The 26934-nt window shown below is 40.2% G+C and overlaps 1 protein-coding gene across 1 annotated transcript in view; it reads right to left on the bottom strand.

Moving 5' to 3' along the window:
- The window catches only part of pcdh1a (protocadherin 1a), a 100002-nt gene that overhangs the window by 9104 nt on the left and 63964 nt on the right, over window positions 1–26934 (bottom strand). The window contains exon 4 of the mRNA XM_079651629.1: window positions 16210–16429. Coding sequence (XP_079507755.1) covers window positions 16210–16429 — 220 coding nt within the window. The remainder of the gene's footprint in view (window positions 1–16209; window positions 16430–26934) is intronic.

Raw genomic sequence — 26934 nt, 5'->3', positions numbered from 1 at the left:
AGTTTATTGAGTTCGCTCAAGTACTATACTTAAATCCAATTTTCAGATTACATGAGTATCTCCATTTCCTGCACTCCACTACAATTGAAAGGTAAATCATCAACTTTTTCTCCATTAAATGCATTTAATACCTCAGTTACTTTGCAGTTATGGATTTATGATACAACATATAACCAACACTTACTTAAGATATTAGTTACACTTAGATTTCATTTACAAGATACCCAGCAGCAAATAAAGTAAAAAAATCAGTTCCACCTTTTCCAGCTATGATAAACACATTAATACATCAATAATTATAATCAATCGATACAATATATATTATTCTGAAATGTGCTTATCTGCATAGTACTTTAATTTATGTTACTTTAAGTATATTTAGATGTTAATAATTATGTACTTTAATTAAAAACACAAAAAACAATTTGAATGAAGAACTTTTTAATTGTTACAGACTATTACTACACTGTTATTTCTACTTTTACTTAGCTACAAGATCTATGTGCTTCTTCCGCCTCTGCTAAATATACATCATCTAGATCAGGGGTGTCAAACTTATTGAATGAACTTATTGCACATATTAAACCTGGAACTAACAAAGCTTAATTTATTGCCTCTAAAAACAACATTAAACATTAAATAATCAGTTGCATTTGTTTCTTATGGCTCTATCTGCAGCTCATTTCTTATGATTACATTTATCCACAGGCCAACAACAGCTTCAAAAAAACTATTTCCCTCGAAGAAAAAAACAAACATGCCCTGTTGTCTCAAGAAAAAAAGTGCAAAAGGAAACATCCATGTAAACTCAGTTTGCTGCTCTGTGATGCTAGTTCAAGCAGATACTTGGCATCTCATCTTGGGTGCAAGTTCATCAACGTTTGGGGTCAGGCTCTGAGCTGAGGAGACCCTCAGGATGGAGTGAAGGTGTGCGTGCAATATACCGGCGGGCCAGATCTAATAGGAATTAAAAATTATCCTGCGGGCCGAAATTAAATCCACCACGGGCCGGATTTGGCCCCCGGGCCTTGAGCTTGAATGTGATCTAGATCCATTCCAAAAGGTCGCTTTTTATTTTAATAAATGTTATGCTAATGTTATATAAACATAAATAGGCCCATTTCATATAATAATAAACCTTATAATTATAAAATAAATAATATATAGTTTAATAATGTGTATATAAGTGTTTGTTACGCCAAGCTTTGACATCATATTTAGGGTATATTATCAATCATTTTGAGTAAAATATAGAATTATTTTTCAGTGTTGATTCACAAAACACACACGTGGAGTGTTATAACTTCATGAGGTCTGCTGGGAGTACTAGTCCCATGTGAAAATGACTTATGCTTAAATGGTTAATCAATCATTGGTCAAGTTGCCCACAGAAGGTAAAGCCAAGATGAGAATCGGTATTGAAGTTTGAGGCACATTTCCCCCACTCCGGGTAAGGTAGGCGAGCCTCTTGCTGACAGAGTGTGATGAGTGGACGTGTTGTCCAGAGGCACGTCAGCAGAAGCCCTCAATGGTTCAGTGGGCGATGGTGCACTTCCTGTCAGCCCACTCACCATCCACCATTTTGTTCCTTTATTTTAAGACTTCCTTTTGTTTCCGCGCATTTGACAAAGCCTTAGCACCTGCTGACAGATCACACCATGCACCGGCTCTTCCAATTGAGAAGTTGATATGCGGTGTGATATGTCAACCAATACCAAGGCTTTTATTAAACTGTGACAAGCGCAAGGCATCACTGAATAGAAGAGATTTCACACATCGGTTTGAGAAGAGGGAGGAAGCGGTTCTAAATGATGATGTAGTTGCTGTTGCAAGTAACATAATCGTTCCTCTGTTGGTGCACAGAGGTGTTAGTGAAATGGTTGCATGGAGAACAGCTTCATGCCCCTGCCCACAACAATATGTTTGGCTTGCTGGCCAATTACAGACTGGAAATTGCATTCTGAACCTTGACAACACTATATTGATCTGCAGCAGCTGCCAATGCAAAATAAAACAGAACAAATTATTCATCAGGGAGATCTGAGATGCAGGTTTATGATTATCATACGGCTCTAGTTTCCAGTTGTATGACCTCTTCGACTGTCGAGCGTGACCAGTTCTGTTCAGAAAAGTTAACAAATAAAAAAGTAGGTCTCCAGAGAATATCTTACACAACCTACAGCAAATTATATTTTGACCATAAATCTACGGGTACTCAAGTTTGCATACAGAAGTAAGGATGCCTACATCGTTTTGCTTAAATGTTTTATCAGTGGAGTCAGCCTGGATAATAAACAGCAGGCCTCTATATGCTGTATTCAATCTCATATTCATGCACAGAGGGCTTCAGGGAGAGCAGAATGTGCATGTTGAGTTTGAAAGGCATTAGTAAGACTTCAATGCCTACATTTAGACATTTGCATTTGTTCTTTAGGCCAATACAGGTATTTTATTAATGCTGCTCATTAGGGCCCGAGCACGGAGCTCTAGGACCCAACGGCGTCCTAGCACGAAGTGCGAGGAACCTATTGTTCTCCGTGGTATTATTATTATTATTATTATAAGGAATCATATTTCCTGTTTTTGAGGGCTTTAGGATGCTGAGAAAGTTGTATAATTTTGCACGGGCGCCAGGACCGGTAAAAATTGCAACATTCTTGAGTCAATGGGTTAAAATATTACAACGTGCTCGCTAGCGCCACCTATCAAAATCCCATTTCGGAATAAATTAACAAAGTCGCACCGTAACTCCGAATGACCTGACATTTTGCACACATATCCGGGTGGACCTGCTCTACAAATAATCTTCTTGAAACCCTAAGCTCCGCCTGCATTTTTTTTAATTTAAATTAGCATAATGTTCAAAACAGTTAAATATTCACTTAAATTTCAATTTTCAGTTTTTCTACACCAAACTTCGTATACAGCATCGGTGGAGGGTCAGACGCATTAGCGTAGAAAATGAGCATGTTAGGATGATAAATATTGTCGCCGTCAATCAAAACGTACTCGCAAAAAGGCGGGGCTTAGAAAGAAATGCTCATAACTCATCAACCATGTATCCAAACATCATAGATTTTGGTAAATAGGTTTAGTCTGTCTTGGGGAATAGGCACACCAAAGCATTTTCATTTTGGACAATAGGGGGCGCCAAAAACACCACCAATTTATAACTCAAGAGCGGACGGACTAATCTTTTTTTCTTTTTTTTACACATACTCTCGGGGTGACTATGAACTCAGATTTAAAGTGTCGCAACAAATTCAGAATGTGGGCGTGGCCTATAACTTTTTTTTTTATTGCAATAGCATAAAATGAGCTTCGGACGCAAAACTTGGCACACACGTTAGAGCCCACGACCTTTTCGAGAATGTAAAAAAAAAACGTAATTTTTAAAAACTGCTCACTAGCGCCCCCTATTGTGTGGTAGTCACATATAGTTTCTCAGAACTTCACGAATTTTGGAACAGACATTCCTCATAGAATTGCGGACATATTTGTAAATAGAATTCACGAAACGCTGTATACAAATTTCTCTTATGATTGCGGACATATTTCAAATTGGCTTTTATAAGCGAACGGAGAATGTTCAATATTTTACGATTTACATGTAACAAATTACTACAAACTACTCGCATATATTTTTTCCGATATTCACGAAACGCTGTATAAACATTGCTATTATAATTGCATACATATTTCAAATGGCTTTTCATTAGCCACGCCCCCCAGAAAGTCGGCCATTTGGAAAAATGCTAAATTGCGAAGAAAATAGTTGCTAGCTCAAACGGGGAGCTCGTAAGCTAACGGAGAATGTACCATTTTTTACAATTTATATGTCAGATAACCTACTGACACCTGCCTGTGTGCCTGCAACATCAACTCACACACACACACACACACACACACACACACACACACACACACACACACACACACACACACACACACACACACACACACACACACACACACACACACACACACACACACACACACACACACACTGTTAGTCCAACAACGCCCTTTGCTGGGGGCATATTCATTACAACAGACACCTATACACTCCCTAACCCTAACCCTAACCCTACTGTGTATTTGTAGATATCTCCTAAAGCCTACAAATAAAGTGTGAAATGTGGGCCGCCTGTTACATATATTATTGAGCGATATATATTACACACACTGTTCTGTTTCTGCACTGACCTCAGCAGCTGTTCTCACTGTAAATATCGCGTCACAATGAAAGCAGTTGTATTAAAAAAAGAAATAGCCTAACATCTTGGGGAGATGTAATTAGTGAGTAAACAAATGGTAAAGGGCAGAAAGTCTGATGCATATTTCATCATCTCAAATAACTTATAATCACAACAGGAACAGTTTGCAGAGCTGTGCTTCGTTGACATAAGTCCTGCCATGCGTCACGCCTCTTTTAAACATCACTGTTGGCTGAAATCTACACCGGAGGATACATCCCTCGGTTATAGCTCCTCCAGAGAGACACCTCTCTCCTCTCTCCTCTACATCGTTGTACCCTCGGTTATAGCTCCTCCAGAGACACTCCTCTCTCCTCTAAATCAGTGTATCCTTGGTTACGGCACCTCCAGACAGCCTCCTCGAATATCGATCCTCGACGAGCCTTTAGAGAAATTTGTTTTCCTTCGAGATGGCGCGCCAACATCCGTTTCCGGGTCGATGCCGGAGGACCTGGGACGCGAAAATTTGAGAAATGACAAACGACTCATTTCCGAGGACTCGCGCGCGTCTGCTTGACGCCGGGACGACCGGCTGCCCTCCCCGACAGGCGCACGGACGCGAGGGCCCGCTCATCACTGCGCGCACAAGTGCGGCCGCAGTTTTAATTTAAATTGTTATTGCTGATTTGGACTGCAGTTGGTGTAGGGTGTAATAACAAACACAGGTATGCTGATTAGGCATTCAAATATAGACTTCACATGTTCAGTATGTAAAGAAACACAACATGTTGGCGTGCAAATGTAATAATCGTTTTTACACTGTATGCACGACTGAATAATGAAGCCCATTACTGCATAGACATTTTGGATGCCATGGGTTTATTGGAAGAAAGGGTCAGCAAATGTTTATAATCTTATCATATTTGATAACCTGCTTGAATAATTACATTGAGCTCCACTCTGCTGCTCCGTCTCCCTCTTTCTCTCCAACCCTGAAATAGGATACCTCACATTTCCCATTCAGTTTTCTGTGCAATTTAATTAGAAAAGCTCAAAGAAATGTAGACTAAATCCCTGTGGTGTGGGGTTGTGACTGGACGCTCAATATGCTGAGGCTTTTTCCTTTTTTTTTCCTTTTTTTGTGCTACAAAGTTTAACTCCATTACAAAGTCTGCACAGGTCAAAAAAGCTTTAACCAAACTTGGTTAGAAAAATGTCAAGATTAGATTTCTGTCTGAACAACTTGATTGACTCTTTGCTCTTTCCTGCTGCTAAGGGATGTGCGTGTTGAAAAAAGCACCAGAAGTCTGACTTCTAGTGCAAATTAGTTGGAAAAAGAAACATGCAAGACTTGCTTAATAATTGTTGACAGCTTTGAGGTTGAAATAAAAATACATTATTGTGAAGTTGTAGGGCTTTTAATGAAAACTATTGTCATTGCAATTAGACAGGCTGTTTTATTGCCCAACCCTTCTCTGACATTTACTTTAAGAGTCACTTGTCTATTCCTGTCTCCTACCCAAAACGTTCTTTCTTCTTCTTGTCTGAATGTCTCTTTCTTGGCCCGGACCTTTGAAGCTTTCTTCATGCTTTCAGCTTTCACATTTGCACTCGATGGCCCTTTATACCCGGGCGTAAGCGCCTAATGGCCTCATACTAGCAGGTAGGAGATAATTTTGCAACAGCAGAGAAAGAAACATTCAGTCTTGCTGTAAAAACGTATTTTGCATTTAGGCTGTTTATTTCCTTGGAGCACATTTTCAGAGAAAACACTTACTGTAATGGGTTTTTCTTTTCAGGCCCCAATATGTTATGTCGCGCTTTTATCTTTGTTTGCCACCCACGCACTAACCTGTCTCTAAGAGCCTCCATTCAACCCATTAAAGATTCTTTGATTTTAGCAGAAGAAATATTTTTTTTTATACCAAGAGAGGTTAAAAAAGGTTCCAATACACACCCAGCATGTTGACTGGATTTACTGTTTTAATGATTAAATTAATCCAAATAATTTCGGCCTCAGTCAGTATTTTTTCTTTTTTTTTTATCAATAAGAAATTCAAAGGTTTCGTGTGATCTACAGCCCCAATTATCAAAGGGGGAATTACTTCCCTCCCTGGACACGTGGAGTTAATTCCTGTGCCTCTCTCACTATCTTTCACTCATTGATCTCATTGACATATTAAACGGATGGTGTCCAGTACCCATTTGCTGTTTTCCTTCCCGTTCCCAACAAGATGTTATCTCTCCACTAATTCTGCCTTTGATTTCCACAGTCTGCAATGTGAGACATGGTAAACCAGGGAGAGATAACAGAGAAGCTGCCAACAGAAAGTAGAAATAAAGTGGTATAAATTGAACACAGAGTTATTTTTGCACTCTTTATTGACGTTGTTCAATGTCTTGTGGGCTTCCTTAGCCTTGCCAATGGCCATGGTTGTTGCAGAACAACTTTTTATCATTTGATCAAACATTATATTCTTTAACCGAGTGGTCATGCTCTGGGTTACTATCAGAGAGTCTTGGATACATTCCAGGCACATCAGCCCACGTGATATGAAGAGATAACTGCATTAGTTAAATCTGTGTTTATTATCGACACAGTCACAGGATGTACACCAGTTAAATGCCAAGTATGGACTAACACCAACATAATCTCACAAAATCCCATCTTTAGAATCATGTAAGCAGTTCATGCCGCGGCTAAATAACAACCCCATAGAGGCAGTGCTTTATTTGACCGTTTACTGTAGATACTGAGTTGCTGCATGACTGACAAATCTCTGGGAAAACAAAATACTCACTCAGATGGAAAGCTCTGCTCCCACATTGAAAAACACAGCTACAGTATGTGTTCCGAGGAGAACAATTCAAATGTATTACTTGATGAAACATAAATATTGCCTTTTGTGTTGCATAGAGGCAAAAGGAAAATAACTGCATCAATCTCCCAAAGCTGCTCTATGCCCATCTTTACCCGGTGCAAGGCAATCGCCTCTACAATTAAGCCTTTGATTAAGGCGAGCGGGAGAAAGATCACATGATATTAAGAATGTGATCGAATAAACAGCATAGTTATTAAAGGAAACAGCACATTTATGTCTTTAAATCTGGAGTTCAAGAGAAAACGCAAAACACAGAAGGCAGCAGGGGGTGATCATATCGACTTTAAAGGCCAGCGTGATTTCACCCCCCCTGTTGTTCCTTCCTGATCCTTTGTATTCAGCTGCTTGTGTTTGATTGACTTTTACAAGCTTCGACATAGTGAAGAGGGTCAATGTTCGTGTCCTTTGATGTTACTGAATCTCACACCGAAAATAACAATCTAAAGCAACAACACATGGTGACCTCATTGCTCAGTATATGTGCAGGGGGGAAGCTGGAAACAATATGTGGGAGGCTAAGTATTTTGGGTTAATTGAATGAAGACCACACCTGCACTTTAGTGCTGCCTTGTGTATTAGAGAGGCATTAAAAAGCAATATAAATGTTTTATCACATTATTGTATAAATGGACAGGACATCCACTACATTATGAGACAATAAGATTAACATTTAATGAGCCGGTGGGTGAAGTGGGTCATGTACTGTAGTCAGTGCAGTTGCCTTAGACTGGCTGTGACCCCGGGTGCACGACTAAACCTCCGTATGTGGCTGAAACGTGGAAGGCGTTTTTTAATAATGTTGAGCTAGCCACTATACCTTTGTGTCTTATGAATGTGGCTTCAGATGAGCTAGGGAGCCATTGCAATAACTACAATAATCCAGGAAGAAAAGGAATAAAAATACATACAGCAAATGCACAACAACAGTAAACATCGCTGTCCCTTTTTTTATTAAAGTGGCTGCCCTCGCCATCTGTTTTTTTCCGAGCCTGTGGTGGCTGCATGTTTGATGGGTACCTCATCTCCAGGCTAGATACTGGACAGCTCATCAAGATGAGTGACAAGTGTTGGGACCTTTCAACATGACCGTCTGAGAGGGAGCTAGCCAAAGGGAACAAGATGGAAAAATTGCTTTGAGTAAAATGGACCTTTGTTTCGGAGACCAAAGGATCACATGGAAATATACGTCTGTGTTACAGCTTGGCAGTTTGGAACTAGCGAAAATCTCTGATAATTTACAGCAAAGTTAAGTATTCTCAGTAATTACAGCACCAATCCAGTTGAAGTGATAGAAACAAGCTATATTATCATGCAAAAAAATTAAGAATTACTCTACTTTGTGCAAGGGCTCTTTAGGGATGGCATGGTAGTGGGTTTTTGGAGCCAGAAAATCTATAAAAAAATACGGATGATTCAGTGTAATAGGCCTGTAAAATGTTAGTTACATCGCAATGAATGCATAGCAATGTGATATGCTTGGCCTACGAGGTAAAGCAATACAAATTCAAGTAATTTCTATTTAGCTTAAGGCATGTAGAATATTGACTGTATAATAAACCATGTTAACACAGGACTGCAAATTAAGAATTGATCCTTCCACCAGTAGGATGTTAACATTTGTGAAAGAAATCAAAAAAAGAAATTGCACTACTGCTTTCTGTTTTCCGTTCCACTTGATGCAGCCCTCATTGTAAGGTCCCGCTGCATTCTGAGATATCTTCAACAGACTGTGCCCTAAAGCGAAGGCGACTTCATTCCCCTGCAACTCACTGGAAATAAGGAAATACATGTCGAACCTCTACAGTACAACTCCAGTCCCTCAAGTTCCATCTATCAATGAAGGGCAGAACACTAGTTAGAGGGGGGTTCAGCGGCTCTCGGTCCCCATCACACTATGATGGAGAGATGACCCCCGGGGCTTCTCTCTGATGGCGGCTTGAGCTGCTCGACCAGCTGAGGTTGAAGTGGATCTGGCCCCTAGCCAGCATCCCCTCTTCTACTCACAGCTCTACCTGCTCTATGAATAACATCTGGGGTTGGTCTAGGTAAGACCCACTGAGACCCAACACCCCTTTTTATCTCTGCCTCCATAATTATCCTTCAGTTCAAACTCAGGGTCTCCAGGAACTGCCAGTGGACACGGACATCTCTTATAGCCGCGAGCCACTAATTAAGAAATCTTTCTCCATGTGTTTTTTATTAACCTGTACTTTCAAACCAGTGTTTACACACATTTTGCCACCTCCAGACCTGCTGCTTCAGCATGCTGTTGCCCAGACTCACTGTTAAGCCATAGCGGGCAGCGTGCTATCCAATTTTTGCCTAAGTATACAGAGAGCCATCCACTTTTGTTAGAGTAATACATGAGCACATCTAAAGCTTAGGGATACTGGCTTAGGCAAACTGGCTCACACATTTTACAAGCTTAGTGCTAAAACCACACATATTCAGCAGCAGCATGGTGTTAAAAGCATCATTCATGTGGACCTAATGTGTGCTTATATGTGTGGAGTTTTTTTTATTTTCTGAGGATAATTCAGAACACCCATCTGAGTTTTCATCCATATTGAGTTGCTTGTGTGGATCTGAAAATGTTCCACAAAATCCCTTTTGATTTCTTTTAGTTTTATTAATCTTATTTAGACGAGATTTTGACATATTCTTGTGCTATTTTAAAAGCTATTTCTTAGTTTTTCTGTATTATTTTGTAGAACGTACTCAATACCCAAAATAAAAAAAAGTGTATATCTGTTTTTTCTTATACAAATGTATGACACATATTGCAACTCTAAGAACCACAGTTCATGAGAGTTTAAGGTTGTGAAAAAAAACATGATATTAAGAAAAAGTCGTCCAGTCATTTGAACACAATGACACAATGATGAAACCACATGAAATCTGATTTTTTGTTTAATAGAAGGTGAATGCAAGGGCTAGATGTATTGGAATAATGGCAATTCTATTCTGGTTCCATCTAGATTTCTCATGTGGCTGTGATCTCTGCCACAAAATTATATGTCAGTTCTCTCTGAAAGTTACCAAGCCAATTACACAATTTGCTTCAGTTAATGATCTGCGCTGTGATACCATGTCCTTCCTCTAACATGGACATTTTTCAAAGGTCCAGCCTGTCTGCAGTCATTTGACAAACACTGCAATGTGTGCTGTGGCCAACGTTTGTGGAGTGTCTCATTGTGAGCGATCACACAAGCGGAAGCACATTTTAAATTTCCAATTGGGCGAAGGGACATATTCAAAACTGTGACGTGTTGACACATAATCTGTTCCATTTTGGATTCAGATGCATTCTCCCATGAAGTCATTTGTAAAAAGGGCCATAGTTAACCATTGTCCATGGTGTCGGTGCTTAATGCAGGTTGGAGAGTTTACTTCTGCTCCAGTTAGGCTCTTCCAGTGACCTATTTGCTCCGAAATAAAATTACAAACAATCAGGGGGTAACAAACAGTTGCAGATGATGTGAGCAGAGCATAATGCGTGTGCAAGGATGATTTTGGGATTATAAGCGTATTACTCATGACAACTTGCCTCAGGGGAGCACTTGTAAGGAATGTTTTTCCTCAGAAGCTTCCACAAAAGTGCCAGTCCCATGACCTGTCCCTGCTCTGGTGGTGCTACTTCCAACAGTGGCTGGCGTAAGCTAATGCACTTGTACAGGCTACTCAATGGCATCTGTCTGAGGAAACACACACCCCTGCATCAGCACTTTATACTGGCACCCGGGCAGGAGCCCAATATGGCACTCATAGGACAAACGAGCCCCATCAGGCTGACAGTCTGCTTCTCTGACTGCTCAACGTCTTCTTCCACATCTTTCTTTGTTTTAAATATTTCTCATGCTTTGTGCAATAACAAGCCACTAACCAGATATCCACAGGGGGCTTATGAAAATAAGTAATGGCTAAAACTGTGGCACCCCCTGTATGATACTGATATGGCAAGCAATGAAAGCAGAGGAAAATCCCTGACAGGAGTTCAAAAGGAACAAATATATACAACGCTACAAGCATCATCCGAGAGATCTAAGGCGGGTAGAAATCAGACAGCATTACTAAAGCACCTCATTATCATGCAAATGCCATTTATTCCATTTTATCTCACCCTGCTCAATCGCCCATATGGCAGCGAGTCTGCACAGAGGAAGACACGGGGAGACCCCACGCTGGGCAAGCGGCCACATCAAAATTCCTCCATCTGTGGTCAATTGGGTGTGTGTGCTCGTGTGTGTGTACCTGCATGCTGGGACCAGTCTTCACTCCACCTGTGTCATATTGGTGCTAGCCCTCATATCACAGCAAAGACGCCTGACCACCGATCCCCGGAAGAGTGATTCCTTTCTGGGTTGGACAGGACATGATGGGATTGCCATTCAAACCTGTGTCCCAAGAAGAGAAGGAGGCCTGTAACGGGCCCCAGATGACTCATGTCCAGTGTTCCTGGGCAACAGGAGGTTAAATCATTTCTGTTAAGGGACTCCAGTTTTGCACTGGGGCTCAGAATAAGCTCAAAGACTGAAGATAACAAACGTTTTTTTTGGCTTTTTGACACTTTTCCTTTTTTGTGGATTCAGATTATTTGCGTTAATCACTCGGTAATAATGTCATGCTTTGTCACACCGGTTTCCTGTTTTATTTTGAAAGCCTTCACCCCCTGAGTTATGTCTGTTTTAACTTCCTGTCTCTGTGTTTTCACTCCTGTTTGATTATCTGATTGTGTTCACCCGGTGCCTTTGTGTGTTTTCTTCCCTCCCCAGCTGTGTCTTGTTTTTTGTGTTGGAGAGCTTTGTTATTTTGTGTTTTGACTTGCCCTGATTTGCCTGTTAAAACCTTGAATTAAAGGTATTTTTGTTGTTCACGACTTTTTGTCCTGCCTTTGGGTCAACCCTGCTCTGCTCCAAAACATGACAAATAAAAACAGCAACTGGGCAATAATTCAATATCATTATTTAAGCATTTCAACCGAATGATATTGTGACTAAATCCTATATTGGCAAAAATGACTCAAATTTCTCAGAGAATCTGATATTCATAGTGAGAATTAAGGGAATATTTTTGGTTATGGCTAAAATAACCACACCACATAATTATGCTTATGGGTAAACCCCAGTTTTGTTCAATCAAACTATTTTCTTAATCTCATTACTACGTGTGCATGCCTGAAAACATAGTATGGCTGGAATGTCAATGTATTCTTCTCTAAGGTTTCACTTGAAAAGTTAATGTTTCATGCTATATATCCTGGTGAAAATAAGATTCCTTATATCTTGATAACATATTTTGTCCATATTTCCGAGCACCTTCAATCTCTTTGATTCCACCACTCTGAACAGCAGCGTATAGGAGATAGATGGACGGACATATTTGAAATACAGAAACCATTCCTCTGTCTTCCTTTGATTTCATTGTGGAGGACAAATCATGTATCTTGACAGCAACCAGACATACAAGATAAGCAGTTTCCATTTTGTCTGAAGCAATCAATTTAAGAAGAATTAAAGGGCTAAGTGAATATGGTGAGAGTCGGTTAAAGTAAAATGCCACAGCAATCAAACTGATTTAGAGATGCAAGGTGTGATGCACTACCTCCAATGCAAACACATAAGCTCATACATGCAGGTGCGAACACACAGACAAACCGATAAACAATTTTGCCGAGATTAACCAACAGAGTGAATAATGTGCACTCCACATGCATGAACATAAGAGTGGAAAATACACACAGGGAAATTAAATGCAGTGCACTCTAACACAGCCCGGAGACAAGAATTAGAAAAAAAATGGGAGGAGGAAGCAGCTGCTCAGGCATAAGAAAAAAAGGAACTCCAGAAATGAATTGCTGCAGATCGGGCAGCATACATGTCATACATCAGAAATGTTATTACTGTAGTTTGAATCTACTCTTAATTCCAACGCCAAGAGCCATGAGGGAATATGTTGCTGTCTACTCTAGTGAACCAGAGACTATTACGGACCACACACTCTCCTTCCTCTCTGCCACCCAGCCCAATGAACCAAGGTCGTATTACTTTAGTCTGCACGACTCTTCAAAAGGCAGCACACTTAGACTGCCCTTACACCTTGCATTACAATTCCTCTCATATCCAGATTGTCTCCTGATATGATTTAACCTGATTGCATTCACACCTGGTATTAATATGTGTCTCCAGTGTCCACATTGAGACCTAATTGAGATCCGATTGCTCAGTCTGAAAGGGCTGAGCGGAAGCCTCTGAAGGCTGCATTACGCACGGCTAGCAGGCACCGCTGTTGAGGGTGAGAGGGCCCCCAAACGTGGACATGCTACTTTATCGTATATTCTACACTAAATGGGTACATCATTTACAAAATGAACATTGTGATGTATAGAAGAAGACTGGAATTCAGCAAATAAGACCAAAACAATGTCTGCGGAGGAAATACATAAGCTAAAATGTTTACGCAATTTGTCATAGACTTCTACATATACATTCTTCTCCCCTGCTGCCTATTTGGGAGAATGCAATAAGGCAATTCCTCATCGGCTTCAGTTTTCAATCACGGTAGTTGCCACCTGATTAACTATCGTGTTTAATGATGTCACAATGCATCACTGAAGGTGATTTAGCCAATCGGTTCAAAGTCTGTTTGAGTGCATTTAAGCCTAACTATGCTTTTTATGTCATCACTATCCACCTGCACCCCACAAATATTTTATTTCAAGGAGTAAAGGTGGTAATAGATAGAAGATTAAACACAACATTGACCAACTAATGCAAACCAACTCATAACAATCATGTATTATTTGCTATTGACCTATCTTCGGAATATGTATCCTGACAGGGACGAGCATTTAATAAAGATATTGCATGGCCTTAGATCGCTTCACACTGGAATACCCACCAAGTGCAGGCTAATGTCAGTAAAGGTCTGACCTGACACCATCACTTTTCCAAATGTGAATCTAAAATAGAACATGAACCACATCATTCTCTGCTGTAGACCACTGACACTCTCTCACAATGTAGATTCTCCACTGTCAAAGTTCAACTTGTTATACAAAACACATCCATGTCGATATTTCTGGGGCCCAGTGATGCAAAGTCTGACAGTCTGGAGTTCATATATCGCGTTTTATCCAACTTAAATGGAGTGACACATCATGCTCACCTCCCCATTTTTTGCCTGTCACTCATCACTCCTGCAATGAATAAAGCTCTGCACCAGTACAAGCTGTCACTCTGTCACTCAAATGCAAAAAAAAAAGGGATTTCACGTCACAATTCAGGTGGAAGCTGGGGAGAAACTCCTCAGTCTTGTTTGATTTTTCTGTCTAATCCTTCATTTTATGTCGGCTCTAAGTTATCTCCCTGAAGTGGGAATCACATTTTAATTAGGTCTATCCTCGGTGAGCCGTTCATCTTTGCATCTCCCTGTCCTATGTGCTCATCCTATGGGCTTTGCTTCCTCGTCAGAGACTCTAACTCACCGCTTCCTGTCACAATCTAACATCTCCACCATCTTGTGCCATCTTTTCATTCTTTAACTGCTCCATCTCCACTCACAATCTTGCTCTCCTGCTGCTGACAACAAAGACCGCCCTGTCTGACAAAAGCTGTTTTCCGCAGATGGGAGAAACACAATAATCAGTTACAACAACTAAAATAAAAGACAAAAAAATTAAATGAAATGCATATATTACATCTCCTAAGTGCAAACAGCAAATGGAAATGGTCCACTGTTGCCCTGTAAACACCAAGCCTGCATACTGTATATAGGGTGATTACATCTATCTATTAAATGGGATGTTAAGCAATCTCTGACCTCTATAGGGCCTGAGGGAACTGCAGTATTGGCTGGATTCATCCTCCACTGCACATCCACCACCCCCTCCCTATACCCTCGAATAATGGTGTCACTAATTCACATAAATAAATAAACAATAAATATTTGCAATACAGATGAATACACTAGCTAATGAGAGCCAACACAGTTGTCTGGCGATGCATCACAACGCAAGCTACTATGCTAATAATAGAAGTTTGTCATCTGCTGTTATGGTGTGACGGTGACACTTTTTAGCCTTTGATCCTGCTGTTTTGCAACTGAGAGCGCTTGAGGTTGAAACTGTTTCTTTCCCTCATTAAAAACAAACGTAGATATATATATATATATATATGTTCCACACTCAGAGCCAGTCCCGTAGACAAAAGGTATATTTGTGCATTTTTCTCTGACACTGTGACAAACTGACTGTCAATGCTGATCAACAGCTCCACCATGTCTCACTTTGTATGGGGGCAGTACAAATACATCCTTATACATTAGCATGAAACAATAACCATGCATGCTCTTGATATAGAACCATACATTAACACAGCAAAGTAGTTATATAAAAACATAAGAAGCAAGGTGATTTGTTATTGTGAGTGGCGAACATCCACCGTGTAAGACCGGCTAGCAACAGTGCAATGCAAAACACTATAATGAGTGGAAATGCACCATGTGAATCACTTATCATAGTATGTTACAAGACAGGTAATGGATTATGTTTGGCAGCTTAATGCGGCACAATTATTATTATGATGCACAGTTCACAGAATAGCAGTTACAGCTTTGGTTATTTTTTCTTTTTATATGGACCTATGCTGAGACCATCGCTGCTCAGCCTGTGGATTGATTGCAGTCCTTAGGAATTATGCACACCTAAACTGCGTTGTAACTTGCGGGAAGGAAACGCTGCGAGTAAATACAGTGTTGTCTGCACAGATGCCATGGTTCAGATTTATTTAGAGGGCAAATGCTCCATTAGTTGGGCTTTTTAATTAGCACACTTGTGAGAGAGGGTCATTAAGGATGTCTGACAGAGGACCTGCTGATGAGGAGGATGGAGACACTGCTAACTCCAGCCTTGATCCCCCCCCCCTCACTATATACAGATCTGCTTAAAAACCAATAACATCTTCACAGTCATCGGCAAACACAGCAAGTCACAACATTTCCACTGAAAAAACAACAACAAATCTTCCACAAATGCCTCCCCATCACCAACACACACAAAGAGCTTATTAGAGTCATTTACATGCTAATACATATTCATGGGGCACACGACTGAGTGGAAGGGATTGTCAAGGTACCGTTTTCAGGGTGCTCGGTCTCTCCGATGCTGCCATCTGGAGTGGTTCTCTCATAGTGATCCTCGGGCAGGGTCAGGGGTCCGATGCGGGGACCAGACGACGACTTGCTGCTGGGAGTCTCCGATTCCTCCAAGCCGCTGTCATAGTAGCTGTGCTGAGAGGCGTCCTGCAGGTCCTGCACAGGGTTGGTGGTGGAGAAGGTCACTCGTCGATGGGTATGCTAAGAAAAAACGAAAAAAAGGGACAATAATTAATAACTTCTTCAACACAAGGGAAAGTATTTTTCAACAACACTTTTTCCTTTTTTTCTGAGGGCTTCCATGTAGACACCCAGTAGGTGGTACAGTACAGTACAAGTTGCAGCTCTAAAATCCACGAATGATCAGAATACTGTCTGAATTGTGCTGGCCTTATAAAGTTCACTCTTCAAAAGTCAGAAAATGGCATTAAATATTTAACACTCCTAAAACATTAAGCAGCCCTTTTGCACTGTTACTGTTATGCAGTCTATATAAGGTGGACTTATATGAACAGAGGAAGAACTTTAAAGGGGACCAATTATGCCTGTTGGGGTTTTCCCTTTCCTGTAGTCTGTTAGATTGTTTTTTGTGCAATGAGATCATTGATCTCTTTTTCAAGGGAGACCTGCAGAATGATAGTGACATCACAACGTACCACTCTTGCTTCTATTGGCTAGGGCTCCAACACATTGCATGTTGTAGGCTAAGGGGCGGGACATATATAAGCGGGTGAGCGATCACAACAGAGCCGACCAGCTAACCAATCAGAGCAGACTGGGCTCTGGTTTCAGACAGAGGGTGAAAAGAGGTGCTGCAGAACAGGCAGTATGAGAAAAAAGAAAGATATTTTCGAACATTAAAGAATGTAAACATGTCACATGTCAATAAATCTATGCAAAGGTAAAAGCAATTGATGAAAAAAACACATTATTTATTCTGTTATTAACTTTATTTGTCAGACAAAAGTTTATTTTCCAAATTTTCCTCTGACAAATTAATTATGCTGACAATTATTGGTTCACTTTGCATTATCCCCAGTGAGCGACTTCCTATCTCAATATTTAAATATTTCCACATCTTTTGATGTCCAACCAAATGGAAAGCTAGACGATATTTCGCAGTGAAAAGGGAATCCCAAGAAGATCTAAATAATGCTATCAAAAAAGAGCAAAACAGTTTTGGAAACACAGTTACAGTAACTATTTTAGCAGCATCAAAATAAATCATCAGATCTGCCTTCACTGTTAGATTTGATGAAAGAATAAATAAAAATACTGATGAAACACTGAATTTGATACTGTGAAGAGGAGCCGAGCGGCAACAAAATTAATCATTCAACATCACACCCTTTATCAAATTGAATGGCTTGTAAATACAGTTAGGAGACCATTACATTTCCTCTTCCGAAGATCAGTTTACTAATGGCTCTACTTTCCACCAGTCCAAAACAGAAAGATGACTCCTTACGGTGCATGTGCAATCACACTCTTCCCCCAGCCCACCCATCCCCCGCCCCCGCCCCCACCCCCACACATGAGCGCCTCTCGTAAAAGTCAGGAAAGCACTGATACAGCAGAACAGGGCTGCCTCTGCTGCACGAGTCAGCCCAGATCAATACCGCGGGTCTTTGCTTTCTACCATTCGACTGCTTTTTTGGCAAACAAATCCATGCCAGAAATCATTCGAACCATCAGCCTTTTAGTCCACGCACACCTGATACTGAGAAATGCTTTTAGAGCTTAGGTAAGTGCTATCAACACTGTGTCCTTTATACCTTTAGCAGGCTTCAAAATGTTTCCAGAAACCCATGGGCGCGGGAAGGGGGGTGCTGAGGGCGCTGCAGCACCCCCTAGCGGCAGGCAGGGGGTGCGGAGCTCCCCTATCTGAATTATTATTTGACGGTTATTGCTGCTCCCGCTGTGCATAATCTGTGTAATATGTAGCCAATAAATTCCACATTGTTGGTAAAATAATATTTTGGCCTGCCCCAAATGTTTTTTCTGTAGCCCCGGACAATTCTACCTCAATAATATAATACATTAACCGTGCTTTACGTGAACCTCATCAAGACACTAGAAAGGACGGCAGGACTGTAATTTCCCGTGTTCAGTGAATGCAACAGAGGCAAGACACCAGACCAATCAGAGAGTTGCATGGAAATAAAAGTGTGCTTGTGTCATTCAAGCTCGCGGCTCTGTGTGTGTGCGGAAATAGCGCATTTAGTGTGTGTGAGAGAGGGAGAGAGAGAGAGGGACCGGTGCCAGCAGCAGGGACCGTGTTGTTAGCATCTGGTTAGCTAGCTGCACTAACGGACATACGGAGCTGTTTGTTCCACAACAAGCTGGAGGAGAGCTCTCCTCTCAGACTGAGAGGCTCAGGTGAGCTAAAGGACTCTCTGAGTGTTTAGATAGTTAACTTTAGTCTAAGTTATCTAAGTGGGTCTCAAACGGTTTGGTCAAAAATTATTCAAAAGATTATTTCCGCGGCACACCCTCACATGATCATTATAGTTATAAAAAAAATAAGAGAATAAAGGAAAAACAGTTATGAAATACTATATGGCAGTAAAACAAGAATACAGTTTGAAAGGGGAGTGATTTGTAAAATATCCATAAAGAAAAAGAACATCTGCTTACAGTTGTGTTTCATCTGGGTGTTGAGAGATGTATCCATAGATCTCTTAATGTTGCTCTCAAAGTGCACCAGATTGATGCTTTTAACTTCAATATTTTAAAAAAATCTTCCCGGGGGAGCATCCCCCCGGATCCCCCTAGAGAAGGTGAGGTCCGCTCCCCACTCGTAAAAAATATCACTTTACCCCTGCCTATATGCCGTGAGCTGATTATCGAGCCTTCATTGTAACAGTCGCGGGTTTACTGTGTGTTTGCGTGTGGGGAGTTTTTTTGTGCGTGCTCTATGGTGCCCGTAATACTGTTCACTGGAGTCCAGCACCTCAGCACCCCCACTCAAAATACCTTCCCGCGCCTAACCTGTTCATCCCCCAATCATATCCAACCGTCACTTTTTTTTCTCACGGCAGATGTAGCTCTCGGCCATTTATCTAAATAGTAGTGGTGCACGATAATTATCGGTCCGATATTAGGAATTATGACGTCATCCCGATAAACCCGATAAAAGTATTAATAGCCCCGATAATATACAATATATTTTTTTGGGGGAAAAAAAGAAAAAAATACTGCGGTGTGGGTGGATTAGGATGAGGGGCGCTTGTTTTTCACTCGGCTCCTCCCGTTTTGCCAGTACTGTGGTATTAGTGGTTTAGGAAGAGGGGAGTTTTTCACAAATCCAGCGCTCCCTAACTCATGCCTGGCTGTGACGTAAATGGTGTGCGGCCGTGAAGCCAGGACAGTAAACAAACATGTCGTCGGTAGTATGGGACTATTTAATAGTTTCAGAGTTAGATAGTTCGCTTGCTATTTGTATTAACAAATGCAATGCAGAAGTTCCACGAGGAGGGAAAAAGGCAACGAGCTATAATACTTCCAACCTGATTAGTCACCTGAAACATCGCCATCGCTACGATGGTGTGTTAAAAGCGTACGAAGACGCCTGCGCTGCTAAACTAGCGGCAAATCCAAAGCCAGCTGCAAAGGCACCGGGGCTTTTACCTATCGACGAGGCTTTTGAAAAAGGCAAGAAGTTTGCCAGAGACGACCCCAGGGCTAAAACGAGGAAAAAACTACAGGTACATTTTATATATATATATATATATATATAATATTATTATCGGTTATCGGTATCGGTATCGGTCTTGAGAAGCAGGAAGTTATCGGTATCGGTATCGGTTTCAAAAAACCAATATCGTGCATCCCTACTAAATAGTGATTATTTGAATTGTGGGGTGAAACATTTTATTCGCCCTCCAGCAGTGCTGCTACATTATTATGTCAATATATCACGGTAAGCAGTAAGAAATTGGTCTTTCCTGTTATTGAATGAACATCTACTATTTTTTATAACAAAATGTTGCACACTTTTATAATGTATCCTATGTTTATATGTTATATTATAGTTCCAATTGGTCTATTATATTGTAATATTTTTTTAACTCATGTGCAATACTTTACCAACATGCTCCAGTGATGTGTTTTCTTCCAATTTTGGATCATTAAAGACTATCTGATCTAATCTAATATTCTAAAATCATAAAGACTTTGTTATGGTATAGTGATTTGTATTCTTGATGCACAAATGGTAAAAAAAAAAAGAAACTGCATCTCGAAGGAACGTTTGGATTTTAGCCTTTGCAGACCATTTACATGCACAAAAACCTATATAACACACTACAGGAAAGGGAAAACCCCATGAAGCATAATAGGGCCTTTTTCAAAATGCTTGTTGATTGGTGCATCCAACATGCAGTTTTTTCATAACCCATAAAGAAAGAAAAGTACATTATTTGATCTAATATACATCACACGTGTGAAAACAGACCATATTTAGGAAGTCTCAATAAAAGAACAAGAAACCATTGTTTCTGCAGTACTTCAATAAAATTGCTATTGATTCGTGAGGCTGGACCAGACATGATATACATCAATGATGCTTGAAATATGATTGGAGGTCGCTGAGGCCCCATGACTGTTTAAATGTTAGGGGGGCATTCAGTTGTTTAAATATGGATTCTTGCTTAAACTTCTCCTCGAGCCATCACTCCAGAGAGTCAGCATGTTCCCTATGATAACTAGCTAAGGCTGCAGAGATGGGAAATAGATTCCTCCTTTTAGTCAGAGCACAAATCCTTTGCCAGGCCTTGGGGGGCTGCTGGGATGCGGCAAGACGGAAGGATGGAAGAGGGGGCTGGGCAGGAGAGGGGAGTTGGTCAGGCAGACACGGACGGCGCTTTGGCTGGAGGGGACAAGCAGAAGGATTAGATTCTGGGAGACTGGGGGCGGAAGAAGGGGATTGTTTGGGCATTTTGGTAGGAGTAAGAAGCTGTGAGGCTGAGAATGAAAAAGAGGGGACATTTACGATGACATCTGTATTCACAACCCCCTAGATTGGGCTAAAATGGCCTCATTTATACGCCTAATATTACAATCCCAATGCAGATGAAACGATAGTGCAGGATTCAGACTTTACAAGGGAACCAAGGCACATTTTAAAGTAGCAATTAACAGCACTCATCCAATCCCTTCCTGGAGCTCCTGTAGCCCTTTCGACACACTTTTTTTTCCTGTCAGACTGCAAGACATATTATATACAACCTACTGCCTCGGAATAACTCCAAGCTACACACGGACACAGCCGAAAAGTTCCACCGATACACTCTTATGCCAAGAAACCAGAAAGGGAATCTGCTATTTACACACAAATGTAGTTATTTCTGCAATGCATTACACTTTGCATGATGTATCAAGGGTGGTCAAGTGTAAAATGAAAAGTGATCAAGTACAGTGTTTCATTACGTACAAAACGGAATTCTGCCTTCTCCCTTCTGACTACATAAAAGTAGAACATGTGCAAACAAACACTTGGCCAACTGTACATGCCAATTTTTACAAAGCTGGAGTCGAAAGAGTGATGAAAACGTTGCTGGTTGCTATAGCATTGCTTGGCGCAGCTAAAAATGTATAAATGGCAACTGCTGTTTGTCCACCGATTTTTCTTTCAAGTTATTCAGTGACATAGGTCTTATATTTATAATCACTCAAACTACTTCATTACCCTCGAGCTGAAACTACATGGCTTTAATGTCTTAAACATAATGCTGAGACAAAGAGTGTACTACACCGTACATCTACTCTATACTGAATGGTAACATGAGCCTTCATTTTCCAACATATTGAAACCTCAGCTGAAGTATTTAGGAAAAATAATAGGATCATCACCTGCTAATAAGCTTTTTATGACAATGTTTACCATATGCATCAAGTTCATGAGCAATTTCAACACCAGCATCTGATGCAACAGATTGAAACATATTTGTAATTGCTATTTATGTTTTTTATTAATTAATTTAAAAAAAGTTAAATATATACGTGCTTTATTTATTACTTTGAGGTATTTCCATTTGAAATTGCATACTTGCAATTGTTTCAATTTTTCAGCTTTGTTTGTTGTTTTTGTTTCTGTTTTTTTTTTTTAAGGTGCCAACAAAATTAATCATTTTTATTACTTATCATTAACATTTTTGCACTAAAACTTGACTGTATGTTTACAATGCTGCATGTAATGGCATAACTATTGCCCTGCAAACATGTTTAAATGTCATATTAAAAAGCCTTGTCACATCAAGGAGAAAAAGGTACATTAAAAGCCGTTTGATGTGCTTGTATTTCTATCAGTTATGTAAGCTGAGGGTCCTCAATGTTAATTACCATAACTATTGAAGAAATATGTAAAAACCTTTACAAGAAAAGACATTTGACTTCATAAGCACTACGCCTTCTTTCCCTTTCATCCTTCAATTTGCAAATACATTTAGTAAGGTTAATTGTAAGGACCACACGTCAGTTATTGGTGGATTTTACAAATTCAAAGACAACTTCTTATTATATATTAAAGCAGCTGAATACCAAAACAGAAGGTGACATAAAGCTTAGCTTAAGCAAGTCACATTTTCTAAGGGAAGATATTTTTGAGTTTAATCATGAACTTATGGCTAAATAACTTACTAAAGTAATAATCGAGACCAGAAGCTGATATCTGATTCATCAAACTTAATTATTTAATGTATTTAATCTGATTCAAACAGCATTTATTGATGGTTTAAATTCCCTTTACCATCTGCAATTTGACACACAACAGTGACGTCCCTTTCGGAGAGCTAGTAGGCCGGTTAGCTGGTTTGCTACTTCTGCGAAAAAACATATATCAAGCACCTCTGTCGCTAATATTGTCTGGTATGATGGAAGACTTCTGCACCGAGTCTAGATATTGCTATGGTGTGAAGAGTGAGGGGATACGTCTCCATTATTCACCCAGCCTCCAGCTTGCTGTTATGTGTCTGTATTGCGGAAAAAAAACGCATCACCAGTTTGCAAATGTACCCCTTGCCTATGTCGTTTCCACAGCAACTGACACAGATGGGTTATTGTTAATGGTTATATCTAATCACTCGCAAATAACAGTCAGGAAAGTCTGTCCTAACGATTGGATTTGCCTGCAGCCTTGAATGAAGGAATAGAAAGGGCTTCCTGAGGCCAATGGCTGTGGCTAAGGCACCAGGATAGCATTTTGGTGACTTTGGAGCATCAATAATGCCATTGCTGATTTGCACCACTGATCCCTGATAGGACAGCAGATCCCTCTGTTGTTGTTCTCTCCCATAGCACCAAGTCCACTGTGAATACCCGGGAGCTACCTGACACCACTCCCATGTCAGGTCCCCTGTCATCCGGCCAAGCCTCGCTGACTGCCAGTGAACAGGATGCCGGTGCTCATGCAGATGGGGAAGCTTTTCCATCGCCACTTTTTTCGTGCAGATTTCCAAAAGAGTCGCAGGTGAGTTCGCTTTAGTGAATGACTCTCCTGCGTCCAAGTTTACGTTTGACTGATCTGCATGTGAACATTTGGGGATCAAGCGTTAGCACTGTAGGTACTCTAACTACCTTGTAGAACTGGTTCTGCATGCTGCAAGTGGCGGCTTAATGATTGTTACATTTGATAGGACTACAATCCATAAAGTGCACTGGAAGCAGGATGTAACATATAATAATGATAATAATCTTCCAGCATATTTTATAGAAACAACTCAAACAAGGATTTATTGTAGAATAGTACTCTAGTGGTTCTTTGACAAAGGTACCTTAATTTGAATACTACAGTACTGTACCTCATGTAACATCTAACCTGATATTTAAAGGGGACATATTATGTTTATTTTCAGGTTCATATTAGTCTTTTGTGTTAACAGAAGAACATGATTGCATTATTTTTTCATGTGTTGTTTTAGGTTGACTTACAAAATCTGTCCAGGAACTACGGGTGAAAAATAGCCTCTTGGCTAACTCTGGCACATTTACAGAAATGTTCAAGTGGACCTATCGTGTTATATTTGAAAAATATATTGTAGGGCCATACCTATACAAAACATGTCTGTGAAGTTTTTTTTTCAAAATACCAAAGAGTTCACCCATTGTAGCCATGCCTCATACTGCTCAAACCCCTCTTTTGCAGCCCTGTTAGAGAAACGCGGATCTTGGGTCCTTAGCTTGAAAAAAAAGAAAGAAGAGGAGGCCAAGCTAATACCTGATCAGAATTCTACCGGAGATAAAGTTAAATTCGTTGTGATAAAATGCCATCCTGTTTAAACCACGTCAAGGATTATTTCTGAAATACACTGAACAAAAATATAAATGCAACACTTTTGTTTTTGCTCCCATTTTTCAGGAGATGAACTCAAAGATCTAAAACATTTTCTAAATACACAAAATAACAATTTCTCTCAAATATTGTTCACAAATCTGAAAAAATCTATGATAGTGAGCACTTCTCCTTTGCCGAGATAATCCATCCCACCTCACAGGTGTGGCATATCAAGATGCTGATTAGACAGCATGATTATTGCACAGGTGTCCCTTAGGCTGACCACAATAAAAGGCCACTCAGTTTTGCTTTATTGGGGGGGTCTGGGGGGGTCCGAAAACCAGTCAGGTTTAACCCTAACCCTAACCCTAACTCTTACATGTCACCCTCTGACATGTTAGGGTTTAAAAGCCACTCCCAAAAAAGCTAAGCCTGCTGTGAGTAGTTCTCACAGTTGGTTGGTTGATGGGCACTCCAGATACTGAAATAATATGTGTTTTTTTATGATACTGTATGTTCCCTTAAAAGCTTTAGAAAACCTCTAATCTCTGGGATTATGTTAAATTAAGTGGTTGATACCCCATAGGTCTTTGATTACATCTCCATACAGCATATTTTACTGCATGTGAAATATCCAAATCCAATCAAATATCGCAATATTTATTTTGAATTATTCACAAAAAACCTAAATGTTTAATCAATACAGTTATCTATTATATTCCAGGGATAAATACAACAATATGCTAAATGTGTGTAGAGCAATTACAAATAATAAATACTTTCAGCAATCTAGATTTGCTTTATTCAATCCTTTAAAGAGAAAAATCATATTTTCCCAAAAGCTGAAAGAAAACAACATAGCAACACTGTATTTAAATAAAATATGTTTGTGTTCAAGTCCAATGGGTAACTGTGTATTTGTCACAGCTAGTTTGTTGCCAAATGTTTTTGTTGCATTTTTTATTACACAGAGGTATTGCTAAGGATGTGTCACTGTGACCTTTGAAACATGCAAATTACAACAGTTGCACGTTTCATACCTTTGGAGAAAACACATGAATGGGTGTAGTAAGCAACTTGGATGCAATTTGCTGGAAAAAAATGACTGGGAAAAAGACAGGAATGCAATTAAACTGGTAAACTAGGCAGCTCCAGAAGATAAATAATGTATATGTTTCACACAGAGGAAGGTAGAGAGAATGGAATCTGTGAGGGTATGGATCATTTCATTGGGTGCGCAATGGAGTGCTTTCAACCGGGTTGTTAAGCCAAACAGTGATAGTATACTCAACTGGAATACACTCAACTTTTCAAGCTGCTGGAAACCTATGTGGCCCTGTTTATCAATCCTGAGCTGAAGTATATCATGTGTGTGCTGGAAGCCAAACTTTTCCCATTGACTCACAGCCATGTGTCTCTCAGATATTACGGAATGGGTTTTCTGCCCATGTTAAAGGAAACGGCTGATGTCTCGGTGCCCCTGTGATATGAAAAATTCAATTTAAAAGGATGAGAGAAAGAATGGTGCACGGCCTATTTTCATTCCCCCACATTGAGAGATATGAGAATGATGTTCTGTTGTGTGGAGGAAATGATGCCAATCGTACTGCAGAGAAATTCCTTCATAATTCAATTCAATTTCGTCTAAATCCCAATGGCAAGCTCCTCTGCCAAAGCGAGGCAGTCTGACAGAGACAAAAAGGTAGGGCCGGAGACAAAGATGGAAGAAGACGGACTAAAGATTGAGACTAAAACAATGGAGGGATAGAGATGGAGTCGCAGGGAGCAGCCACACTCGCTGAAAGGTAAGAGGAGGAGACAGCAATACAAAGCCAAGTGGGAGAAAAATGTTTTAGTAATGACTCATTTTGATCACTCTGGCATTTTAAGGAGAGACAACTAATTGTCTCTAATTGCCTCTCTGCTGTGTCTGACAGAAAAAGAGAAAACAATTATTGCTGAGATTTAACAGTAACAACTAGTGTTCAGATTGACTGCCTGACTATTGTGGAGTGAAATTGGATATTATACTAATTTTCTGTTATTTTAACCATATAATTAGTTACAAAATGTGCATCTAAACTCTGATAACTTGCACAAGTTTCCCTAGTTTGGTTTTCCATTTAGAAACAATCTTTGTGAGTACATCCTGGCTCTGGCATTTTGGGCGTGTATGCAGGAATCAATGAGCTGCTGCCTCTGAAGGCAGAGAAAAAATGAGCTGCACCAACAAATATGACAATGAAGAAGTGCACCTCTCAATGTATGCAGCACGCATGAAACCATAAAGACTGGAGCAGTTGCAAAGGAAATGCATATGGAACTGTTTTTATTTTCCACTCTACTATTATGTCTTCCATTCTCATCCTATCCACTGCTTTCTCTCTCTTTGCTCTCCTTCTTTCTCTACAGGCACACACACAAACACACATGC

Source organism: Notothenia rossii (genome assembly GCF_949606895.1).
Source record: "Notothenia rossii genome assembly, chromosome: 9".
In the NCBI taxonomy this organism is placed as follows: domain Eukaryota; kingdom Metazoa; phylum Chordata; class Actinopteri; order Perciformes; family Nototheniidae; genus Notothenia; species Notothenia rossii.
Note: the sequence above shows the minus strand (reverse complement) of the source record. Positions and strands in the feature narration are given on the sequence as shown.